The sequence below is a fragment of the Salvelinus namaycush genome, chromosome 21 (genome assembly GCF_016432855.1).
Source record: "Salvelinus namaycush isolate Seneca chromosome 21, SaNama_1.0, whole genome shotgun sequence".
In the NCBI taxonomy this organism is placed as follows: Eukaryota; Metazoa; Chordata; class Actinopteri; order Salmoniformes; family Salmonidae; genus Salvelinus; species Salvelinus namaycush.
In genome coordinates this window covers 25,270,853-25,283,408 of record NC_052327.1, presented here as the reverse complement: position 1 = coordinate 25,283,408, position 12,556 = coordinate 25,270,853, and the positions used below count along the sequence as shown (strand labels likewise).

Genomic DNA, 12,556 nt, shown 5'->3' with positions numbered 1-12,556 from the left:
TGGAGGGATTGTGCGTTCCTGGTGTAACTCTGGCAGTTGTTGTTGCCATCCTGTACCTGTCTCGCAGGTGTGATGTTCGGATGTACCGATCCTGTGCAGGTGTTGTTACACGTGGTCTGCCACTGCGAGGACGATCAGCTGTCCGTCCCGTCTCCCTGTAGTGCTGTCTTAGGCGTCTCACAGTACGGGCATTGCAATTTATTGCCCTGGCCACATCTGCAGTCCTCATGCCTCCTTGCAGCATGCCTAAAGCACGTTCACACAGATGAGCAGGGACCCTGGGCATCTTTCTTTTCGTGTTTTTCAGAGTCAGTAGAAAGGCCTCTAGTGTCCTAAGTTTTCATAACTGTGACCTTAATTGCCTACCGTCTGTAAGCTGTTAGTGTCTTAACGACCGTTCCACAGGTGCATGTTCATTAATTGTTTATGGTTCATTGAACATGCATGGGAAACAGTGTTTAAACCCTTTACAATGAAGACCTGTGAAGTTATTTGGATTTTACGAATTATCTTTGAAAGACAGGGTCCTGAAAAAGGGACATTTCTTTTTTTGCTGAGTTTAGTTTTGATGTCTTCACTATTATTCTACAATGTAGAAAATAGTAAAGAATAAAGAAAACCCCTTGAATGAGTAGGTGTTATAAAACTTTTGACTGGTAGTGTACATATTGTCATAAATTTCACTTGTGATTTAAACTTGAATGTGTTGTTATTGTGTATGTATTGTAATATCCATGTATTTCAGTGTCTTCGACTGCAATGTAGGTTATCAGTAACAACTTGAACTTGAATGTGCCAGAGATCTACATTTGCTCCAGGGGTGTCGTACTACTATGGCTGACCCTAAAACAACACATCTCACTGCACCTATCTGGTGTTTTTTTTTTACAGACAAGTGTGGTGTGTTCCTTGACCTCTATTTTCAAAGCAAGTAACTTTTTCAAAATTCCCTCCATTTGATTTTTACAAATATTTATCCAGGTTATTCATTCACGTAGTCCTACATATCTTATAATAATCAATAGCTTCCAGTCCAAATGACATATACTTCTAAAACCACTTGACCTCCCTCCATTGTACACCCATTATAATTGCAATTTTTAATTTCACAGATTTTATATGAATATTTTCTGTGATGGTCTAATTTTCAATAGCTCACTCTCCATATGAGCTGCAGCTCTACAGACAATTGCGGTGGGTTTCGTGACCTCTCTTATCAAATGGACACCTTTTATTTTTTCAAAATTCCTCCCTGTTGATTTTTACAAATATGTATTATATTACAGCTGTGGTTATTCATTTACGTACAGATCAAATGTTCAATAGATTCCAGTCCAAATTACATATACATATCTAAAATCACTTGAGGTTAGGTCTCGGAACTTCCTTGTCCATAGTACCAAAGACAGTCAAAGAATTAAGGAACAAAAAAAATAACAAAGTTGTTTAGAAACTCGTGCTAGTACAATAGCGAAGCCGCATCAAGCTACTCCTGTCCTGGTGACAGCTGATCAGATGGGGGATAGCCGACACTACGGAACTAGCTAGCTAGCTATCAGTACAGCCGTCAACGAAATCAAACAAAGGGGGTTGAGGGCGTAACTGTTATACTCTATTAAATCAAGAAAGAGTGGATTAAATATGAACGTTAACTAGCTTGTTCTAGTTTGCCAGCTCGCGTTAGCAAGCTTATTTTTTTGATAGCTACCGTTATCTAGCAATGTAGGCTACACGTTAGCTAGCTAACCTAACGTAAACGCTATTTTCGTAAAGCTTTTGAGGCCTGTTCATCCTGACAATTTATTTTATAGTTAGTTAACCGAGGACACTACCAGCTCATTTGCGAGGTAAGTAACTTGCGAGCTATTTTTCGTTGCTGTACTAGAACCAACTAGCATCTCATGAGAGCCAACATTGGCTACGTAGCCTAGACCTATTTCTAGTTATCGTGTGGGAAATGGCTGTGAACTATTTATGTTAGCTTACTATCTGGCATCAACAGGTTAACGTTAGTGTTCTAATTTGGTAATCTAATTATACCTAGCTAGTTTAATAAAAGTTCTCAGTCAGATATAGCTAACGTTAACTAACTACCTACAGTACAGGTAACTCATTAGCAATTTCAACATGGCTGTTACAGCCAGTCAATTTATCCTTGGCGTAAATTGGTCATAGCAAACCAACGTTAGTTAGCGAGCTAATCAGCTACATTTCCCTGAAATATAACTGCCAAACAGCCGTCTATAATGTTAGCTAGTGTTGCTGATTAACATTACTAGCTAACGTTAGCTACATCATTTCATTTTGCAGAGTATTTTGTTTTTCTTCAACATGTAGCTAGCTATTCTTTCTATACATGTTATTTTACACAGGTTAGAGTTTGGGAAGTGCACGTGGACTTCCCACCCGCTAGGATGGTTTTTGCTCACTGTAGCACTGCTGATCTGTACTACTCCCTTCTAGCTATCTGCCATCCATCCGCAGCAACAGGATGACTGACGTCCCCATCCGAATCATCATGAGACGCCTCTACCAGGGCTCCAAATGATATGATAGTAGCTAGCTGGATTGCATTCTGTGCCAGCAGGAGCCTTGTGCAGGTTCTGCTGCTCTCATTGGAGCAGTTATCGCTACGGTTTTGGGAAAGCCTCGAGACATCCGGGACTATGGGAAACAGCTGCGTTTGTAGAGAAGAAAGTGACGTGGAGGATGGATCGGCAACTCGCAGGCAACTCAGGCGAGTTGATCACCCCGCTGCCGATCCCCCTGAGGCACGAAGCAGTCGGCCCCGGGACCCTGTCAGACCCCCACGGCGTGGCCGGGGACCCCATGAACCCCGCCGGAAGAAACAAAACGTGGATGGGTTGGTGCTGGACACACTAGCTGTGATCAGGACTCTAGTTGACAAGTAAGTGTTTGAAATGTAGTCTAATTCACAACCAAGCTAGTGGACATGGCATGCATAATAAACATTGCTTCCCTTCACAGGTCTTGTTATGTGTCTGAACTGTAGTACAGTTTGTTCAGATTGTGCAGGCCCTTTGTTGGCACTTCAGACATTCACAGCACACACCTCTGTGGTCTTGAGATGTTTGAGGGGTGTGTAAACTCTCACACGGGATAGGCTTACATCTTGGTACAAGCTTGTTGGCCATTGAGGTGTTATCCTCCAGACAGCCTCTTCTGCTTCCTCAGAACCCTGTCACTAGTGTTTAGGCTGACCGAATGCTTCCTCAGAGCTATAGAGGTCTGGGTCTGATTTTACGCTCTAATGATGAAGGACTTGAACCTGTGAGCAGAGACAGATTCTTCTCTGGGATTATCCTCCAGGAGGAGTTACCAAGGGAGCATTAGGTCTGCTGTCATTGGTCAGATTTATAGGCAGGAGGAGGGAGGCCAATGTGCCAGCCTCTCTATCAGACAAAACAACATCCTCAACAGTTGCAGCCGCACACCCATCCATCGCACTGTTCCACTCTGCCTCTAGCTTGTTATCTGAATTTCATAACTGCTTAGAGCAAGAGACTTAACATTGCACCCACACATTACATGTGATGATTATTGAACTTCACTGTCACAAGATTCTCTGTTCACAATCACATTTTGTTTTTTAGCGACCAAGAGCCCCCCTACTCCATGATCACGCTGCATGAGATGGCAGAAACGGGTAAGACAAATGTCCTTATATGGTACTGTACGTGAGCATTGATGTAATTTATGGATTTCATAAGTTTCTCAAGAAAGATTGTTAATTTTCTTCAGTATCAGATAGAACAGTAAGAGGAGCTCTGTCCTCTGTGGCTGTCTCCTGTGTCAAATTAAGTAATTCGTGTGTACTCTTGGCAGCTGTAACCTCTGGATATCGATAGAGTGGATCATAAGGTTTCCCAGGCTTTGCCAGTCATTACTCTCTGTTAAAGGCTCTTCTAGCCCACACAATGATACTAATGCAGGCTTCCCATTCCGTCTCTAAGGCAATAATGAAATGCCTTTGCGCCTGCCTATTAGTCATGACAATCTCACCTGATCCCACAGCAAGATTGTGTTCATTTTACATTGAGACTTGCTTGTAAAGTTTTACTATTCCCTATTAATGCTACTCGTTTTTGAGAACCAGACCCATAGTGCTAGAGCATGGTGCTAGTTCTTGTGGACAGTCAGTGGCAGGTCTGAGCCTCTCTTTAGCTGGTTTCAGAGGTGGATCTAGCGGGGCCTAACAGTCTTAACATCTGTATCCAGCCCGCCAGCTTGTCTCTCCTCTCGTTGCCCAGTCCCTCCAGGATTTCATGACTTTTTTGTGATTTCTGTGGCCACAAATGCTTGATTTAGTGGCATCTTTTCTGAAATTCCGAGCTACATTTTGCGATGTTTTGTTCACGTTCATTTCATATAAAGCAATAAAAAGTCATATGTGCTCAGTTTTAGGATGATTTTTAAGCAGAATACATAATACAAAAACAATTAGAAGCATTTAAAGTGCTCGATTTGTTTATTTTCAACATTTAAAAAATGCATTCCCCCATAATCTGTAGGTACTAAAAAATATTAAACTAGGACAAAAGAAACACCTGGGGTCCAAGCTGCAATTAAGACATATTATATCTCAAGGTCAACTTCCATGAAAACAATTAGAGACAAAGTGCTCTTTTGGGCTGTTTCTTTTTTTGAAGAAACGCAGCTCTTTTTCTGAACATAACGAGAGGTGAAAAATCGGAAAAATAACACTTGCATCAATTAATTAGATAAAATATATATCCGTGTGTCATTTATAATCCACTCACACACACCTCTCCTCTCCATCAGGCTTGGGGCATGCTATCAACACGAGATGAACCTCTCATTCACACTCTCTCAAAAAACAAATGGATTCAAAGCTGATCAATCGCTTTCAATTTGAGGATCAATATTTATTTAGCATAAGTTGTCTTCAAAATACTTGATTGTGATTTATTTTATTTATTTTTTCTGAAAGGGTCATAAGGGAGATAAAGAACAGAAAACGTAAAAATAGAGTATTGTGCTTGATATGTACTTTTAAAACAGTATTGCCATTTCTAAAAAAAAAATCCAGGAAGATTGTGCTTTCGTGATCCGTATTAAGTTTTACAGAGAGTTTAAAATGGCAAAGCTGACAAATTGCACTCAGTGCTTTGAGCAGCGCTCCCCATAGACATCCTGGGGAGAGCAGAATGCCAACCACCCTACTAAAGCCAAGGTTAGCGGAGTAAAAGTTTGAGTAAAACGCCACTCACCTTGATTCTTTCAGCGCTTGCCACAGTCTTTCCTGCTACCACTTCAGTCATGGTGATCTGCCGCTTCTGTGGGAACTGTTCTGACATTCTCATTTGCTTTGCTGATTCGAAGTGACTGTTGATTGTCGACTTTCTCTTGTGTTCCAGCACAACGTTGCACGGAGTGCAAAACAATTTCCCACCACTTTCATGTAAAACATTTGGAAATTGTTTCGCACTTTAGCTGTTATTTTTGATGGCAAATGATTGATTTCTTTTCATTGTACTGCCTGTCAGCCATCTTCGCACGTGAAAACACTGACAGGCCGTGGGGGGAAAACTTTGTTGACGTGTGGTTGGAGACGGCCATTTTCCACGGTATTTGGTCAAAATTACGAACCCGCTTTTGATTGGACCCTTTTATGCGCTAAAAGGGCGGGGATTGGTCAAAATTGCGAGCTTTTGCATAATATGCGCAGATTGTTGGATTTTGCATTGAATTTTGCGATTGCAGAATCCTGGGGGGACTGGTTGCCACAGCTGTGTACTGTTTACTTTATTTATAAGTGCATCTGTTGTTTTGATGGTTGAGAGAGACTGGTAGGTTTGGAGTAGGGCAGTCGGGTGTTGAGTCACTGCTACTGGGAAGGGTAGAATGGAGTTATTCCTGGGCCTGTTATCAGGAATAGAAGTGGGATTTTTCTAATGTTACACACTGATGTTATGGATATCTGTAAAAGGGTAATTCCCCGTTAACGGAATTGCGCTGAGACTCAGATTTTTCACTTTAAAATGTATGCCAAACAAAGTTGAACAAACCATCCAACTACACTACATGGCCAAAAGTATGTGGACACCCCTTTAAATTAGTGGATTCAGTTATTTCAGCCACACCCGTTGCTGACAGGTGTATAAATTGAGGACACAGTGACTCAGTGACTTTCAACGTGGCACCGTCATAGGATGCCACCTTTCCAACATGTCAATTCGTCACATTTCTGCCCTGCTATAGCTGCTCCGGTCAACAGTAAGTGCTGTTATTGTGAAGTGGAAACGTCTAGGAGCAACAATGGCTCAGCCGCGAAGTGGTAGACAAGCTCACAGAACGGGACCGCTGAGTGCTGAAGCGCGTAATGTGTAAAAATAATCTGTCCTAGGTTGCAACACTCACTACCGAGTTCCAAACTGCTTCTGGAAGCAACGTCAGCACAAGAACTGTTAGTCAGCAACTTCATGAAATGGGTTTCCATAGCTGAGCAGCTGCACACAAGCCTAAGATCGACATGCGCAATGCTAAGCGTCAGCTGGAGTGGTGTAAAGCTTGCCGGCTTTGGAGCAGTGAAAACGCGTTCTCTGGAGTGATGAATCACGCTTCACCATCTGGCAGTCCAAAGGACGAATCTGGGTTTGGCTGATGCCAGGAGAACTCTACCTGCCCCAATGTATAGTGCCAATTGTAAAGTTTGGTGGAGGAGGAATAATGATCTGGGGCTGTTTTTCATGTTTCGGGCTAGGCCCCTTAGTTCCAGTGACGGGAAATCTTAACGCTACAGCATACAATGACATTCTAGACGATTCTGTGTATCCAACTTTGTGCCAACAGTTTGGGGTAAGCCCTTTTTCAGCATGACAATGCCCCTGTGCATAAAGTGAGGGCAATACAGAAATGGTTTGTCAAGATCAGTGTAGAAGAACTTAACTGGCCTGCACAGAGCCCTGACCTCAACCCCATCGAACACCTTTGGGATGAATTGGAATGCCGACTACAAGCCATCAGTGCCACTAATGCTCTTGTGGCTGAATGGATGCATGGATGCATGTCCTCGCAGCAATGTTCCAACATCTAGTGGAAAGCCTTCCCAGAAGAGTGGGGGCTGTTATTGCAGCAAAGGGGGGACCAACTCCATGTTAATGCCCATGATTTTGGAGTGAGATGTTTGACGAGCAGGTGTCCACATACTTTTAACAAATTACACTGAACATTTTACAAAAACACATTTGTTAACAGAATTTCTGTAAAATCTCTCAGATTTTTTTTACATTTACATTTAAGTCATTTAGCAGACGCTCTTATCCAGAGCGACTTACAAGTACATACATTCATACTTTTTTTTTGTACTGGCCCCCCGTGGGAATCGAACCCACAACCCTGGCGTTGCAAGCGCCATGCTCTACCAACTGAGCCACACGGGGCCCTATGTATGTTTATGTACCACGTTTACCAAAAACTCTAAATATTTGCTCCGAATTAAGATTCAAAGATGTCTGCAGAAGGAATGGGGTGTCAGCTATGAAATGACACCTTGACTTATTCAACTACAGTAAGTAAAGTGGATTTACAGACGTTAACAGAATTACATCACAGGTCCCTGATCTGTACTATACAGAAATGCATAATTATGGATATGAATGTCATTCTCTTCATGGTGATATAGCCTGAATAGTAGGGCCCTATAAATTCTGCGTCGCTGTGAACGTGGACAGAATCATGTAATCCAGACATTTTAAAACGGAATTCAACAATATTTTTTTAAATTATTGAACTTAGTAGGAAATCAATGAAATGTATTGAACTTATTAAAACATTTATTAATATGCCTAAAATAATCATAAGCCATGAACAAAATGCATCACTGATTCCTATTTTCCTTCAACTTTCTGAAGAGGAAATGCGGTAATGCCCCTGTCTTTGTGGGCACATTTCTCTACCACTTTGTGTAGTCGTTAGCGATAAGTTTTCTGGTAGATGGAAAGGCTTTCTCAAAAACCCTCAATTAATTGTTAACTGCAAAGTAGCCTGATATCATGATTATTTGCATCAATAAGTATCTTGCTGGTGGGCAGTTGAATTAGGGTATCAACACCCCAACAACAACAACAAAATTCCAGACCTTGTGGTCTCCTGATGGGGTGTAAGCATTGTTGCGGACTTAGAACATCCAGTTTTTGTTTTTCTTCTTGCAGATCAGTGGGACGCTAGAAGATCTACTTCTGTTTGCACTCCAAAAGGTCCCAGCTACATCACAAATGGTTGTTTTGTTCGATAAAGTCCTTTATATCCCCAAAAACTCAGTTTAGCTGGCGCGCTTCATTCAATAATCTACCGGTTTCCCTCCTTCAAAATGCATACAAAATGAATCACAAACGTTACCAATAAACTTCTCCAAACAAGTCAAACAACGTTTATAATCAAACCTCAGGTACCCTAATACGTAAATAAACGATAAAATTTAAGACGGCGAATCGTTATTGTTATTACCGGAGATAAACAATGTACGCGCATTCACCAGAACATGTAACAAACACTACAGCCAAAATGGGAGCCACTTACAAAAACTACAAATTCTAGCTAATTTTTCCAAAAACAAGCCTGAAACTCTTTCTGAAGACTGTTGACATCTAGTGGAAGCCCTAAGAACTGCAATCTGGGAGGTTTTCCCTTCATATTAAAAATGACAGCCATAGGAATCAATGGTGGGATGAATTTTTTGTTCTTTTTTTTCTGGATAGTTTGTCCTTGAGTTTTTGCCTGCCATATCAGTTATGTTATACTCACAGACATTATTTTAAAAGTTTTAGAAACTTTAGAGTGTTTTCTATCCAAATCAATTATATGCATATCCTAGCTTCTGTGCCTGAGTAACAGGCAGTTTACTTTGGGCACGCTTGTCATCCAGATGTCAAAATACTGCCCCCTAGCCCAAAGAGGTTAAAGTATGATTTTGAGAGCAAAAAAATGGAGAAGAAATGAAACCTGGGAAAAAGCCCAGGAGAAAGCATAATTAGGATTAAAAATAAACTGATGTAGTAGTACAGGGATAGGCAACTGATGGCCTGCGGCCCCCCTTTTTGTAGACCGCGTCTACATTTTTGTATTTTATGAACTCAGTCGGTCTCAACTTACTGTTGAGCGTTAGAATAGTAGAATACACAAGGTGCAATTTCGAAATGTTGTGCATCATCAGTTTTTCTCTCTGTCAGTCACTAACCATATTTACATCCACAGCGTTTATGCAAGTGAAGTCATTCTGTATAAAAAATTAATTAAAAGATCACGACAGCTGTGATGGAAACACAGTTTTGGTACAATTTGATAAATGCCAAAAGATAATTTGTTTGTTGGACATGGTGAGATCCAACATAATTTCGCTTGGGGACCCCAAAAAGCTAGAGCCAGCTCTGACTGCATGCATGGGTATGAATGTGGGTACACAGACCGACGAGCAACTGCGGCCCCCTGACGAGCCACTGTGGTCCCCCACCCTATCAAAGTTGCCCATCCCTTTTTATAGGGCTCTAGAATAGGTACACAAAAGTAAGGAGGATATTGCATACTTCTATTCTTCACACTGGCTATTATTTTAATGAGCTCTGCCCCAAAAAACACCTAATTTGGTTGGTTAGGACCAAACCTGAACCAATCATAGAGGTCTGTTTCACAAGTTTGGACATCAAAGTACAGCACAGTAGAGCTCAGTATAGTACAATACAGTACATTATACTGTACTCATACAGTAAATTATACTGTAATCATCAAGTGTAGTGTTGTGACGATACCAGAATGTACTTCGATAACAGGTTTAGTATCATGATACTCAATGCCAGAATTATACCACGGCAAAAAAAGAAAGCATATTATATAAAAAATATAAACGCAACATGTGAAGTGTTGGTCCCATGTTTCACAAGCTGAAATAAAAGATTCCAGGAATGTTCCATATGCACAAAAAGCTTATTTCTGTAACATTTTGTGTATAATTCTTTTACATCCTTGTTAAGTGAGCATTTCTTCTTTGCTAAGATAATCCATCCACCTGACAGGTGTGGCATTTAAAGAAGCTGATTAAACAGCATGATCATTACACAGGTGCACCTTGTGCTGGGGACAATAAAAGGCCACTCTAAAATGTACAGTTTTGTCACGCAACACAATGCCACAGATGTCTCATGTTTTGAGGGAGCGTGCGATTACATTTACATTTAAGTCATTTAGCAGACGCTCTTATCCAGAGCGACTTACAAATTGGTGCATTCACCTTATGATATCCAGTGGAACAATCACTTTACAATAGTGCATCTAAATCTTTTAAGGGGGGGGTTAGAAGGATTACTTTATCCTATCCTAGGTATTCCTTAAAGAGGTGGGGTTTCAGGTGTCTCCGGAAGGTGGTGATTGACTCCGCTGACCTGGCGTCGTGAGGGAGTTTGTTCCACCATTGGGGTGCCAGAGCAGCGAACAGTTTTGACTGGGCTGAGCGGGAACTGTACTTCCTCAGAGGTAGGGAGGCGAGCAGGCCAGAGGTGGATGAACGCAGTGCCCTTGTTTGGGTGTAGGGCCTGATCAGAGCTTGAAGGTACGGAGGTGCCGTTCCCCTCCCAGCTCCGTAGGCAAGCACCATGGTCTTGTAGCGGATGCGAGCTTCAACTGGAAGCCAGTGGAGAGAGCGGAGGAGCGGGGTGACGTGAGAGAACTTGGGAAGGTTGAACACCAGACGGGCTGCGGCGTTCTGGATGAGTTGTAGGGGTTTAATGGCACAGGCAGGGAGCCCAGCCAACAGCGAGTTGCAGTAATCCAGACGGGAGATGACAAGTGCCTGGATTAGGACCTGCGCCGCTTCCTGTGTGAGGCAGGGTCGTACTCTGCGAATGTTGTAGAGCATGAACCTACAGGAACGGGTCACCGCCTTGATGTTAGTTGAGAACGACAGGGTGTTGTCCAGGATCACGCCAAGGTTCTTAGCGCTCTGGGAGGAGGACACAATGGAGTTGTCAACCGTGATGGCGAGATCATGGAACGGGCAGTCCTTCCCCGGGAGGAAGAGCAGCTCCGTCTTGCCGAGGTTCAGCTTGAGGTGGTGATCCGTCATCCACACTGATATGTCTGCCAGACATGCAGAGATGCGATTCGCCACCTGGTTATCAGAAGGGGGAAAGGAGAAGATTAATTGTGTGTCGTCTGCATAGCAATGATAGGAGAGACCATGTGAGGATATGACAGAGCCAAGTGACTTGGTGTATAGCGAGAATAGGAGAGGGCCTAGAACAGAGCCCTGGGGGACACCAGTGGTGACAGCGCGTGGTGCGGAGACAGATTCTCGCCACGCCACCTGGTAGGAGCGACCTGTCAGGTAGGACGCAATCCAAGCGTGGGCCGCGCCGGAGATGCCCAACTCGGAGAGGGTGGAGAGGAGGATCTGATGGTTCACAGTATCAAAGGCAGCCGATAGGTCTAGAAGGATGAGAGCAGAGGAGAGAGAGTTAGCTTTAGCAGTGCGGAGCGCCTCCGTGACACAGAGAAGAGCAGTCTCAGTTGAATGACTAGTCTTGAAACCTGACTGATTTGGATCAAGAAGGTCATTCTGAGAGAGATAGCAGGAGAGCTGGCCAAGGACGGCACGTTCAAGAGTTTTGGAGAGAAAAGAAAGAAGGGATACTGGTCTGTAGTTGTTGACATCGGAGGGATCGAGTGTAGGTTTTTTCAGAAGGGGTGCAACTCTCGCTCTCTTGAAGACGGAAGGGACGTAGCCAGCGGTCAAGGATGAGTTGATGAGCGAGGTGAGGTAAGGGAGGAGGTCTCCGGAAATGGTCTGGAGAAGAGAGGAGGGGATAGGGTCAAGCGGGCAGGTTGTTGGGCGGCCGGCCGTCACAAGACGCGAGATTTCATCTGGAGAGCGAGGGGAGAAAGAGGTCAAAGCACAGGGTAGGGCAGTGTGAGCAGAACCAGCGGTGTCGTTTGACTTAGCAAACGAGGATCGGATGTCGTCGACCTTCTTTTCAAAATGGTTGACGAAGTCATCCGCAGAGAGGGAGGGGGGGGGGAGGGGGAGGAGGATTCAGGAGGGAGGAGAAGGTGGCAAAGAGCTTCCTAGGGTTAGAGGCAGATGCTTGGAATTTAGAGTGGTAGAAAGTGGCTTTAGCAGCAGAGACAGAAGAGGAAAATGTAGAGAGGAGGGAGTGAAAGGATGCCAGGTCCGCAGGGAGGCGAGTTTTCCTCCATTTCCGCTCGGCTGCCCGGAGCCCTGTTCTGCGAGCTCGCAATGAGTCGTCGAGCCACGGAGCAGGAGGGGAGGACCGAGCCGGCCTGGAGGATAGGGGACATAGAGAGTCAAAGGATGCAGAAAGGGAGGAGAGGAGGGTTGAGGAGGCAGAATCAGGAGATAGGTTGGAGAAGGTTTGAGCAGAGGGAAGAGATGATAGGATGGAAGAGGAGAGAGTAGCGGGGGAGAGAGAGCGAAGGTTGGGACGGCGCGATACCATCCGAGTAGGGGCAGAGTGGGAAGTGTTGGATGAGAGCGAGAGGGAAAAGGATACATGGTAGTGGTCGG

The 12,556-nt window shown here is 43.7% G+C and overlaps 1 protein-coding gene across 1 annotated transcript in view; it reads left to right on the top strand.

Annotated features, from left to right (window-relative positions):
• Nucleotides 1-1,482: 1,482 nt before the first annotated feature.
• rspry1 (ring finger and SPRY domain containing 1) overlaps nucleotides 1,483-12,556 on the top strand; it is a 31,405-nt gene continuing 20,331 nt past the window's right edge. The window contains exons 1-3 of the mRNA XM_039017451.1: nucleotides 1,483-1,847; nucleotides 2,464-2,908; nucleotides 3,615-3,667. Coding sequence (XP_038873379.1) covers nucleotides 2,550-2,908; nucleotides 3,615-3,667 — 412 coding nt within the window. The 5' untranslated portion in view covers nucleotides 1,483-1,847; nucleotides 2,464-2,549. The remainder of the gene's footprint in view (nucleotides 1,848-2,463; nucleotides 2,909-3,614; nucleotides 3,668-12,556) is intronic.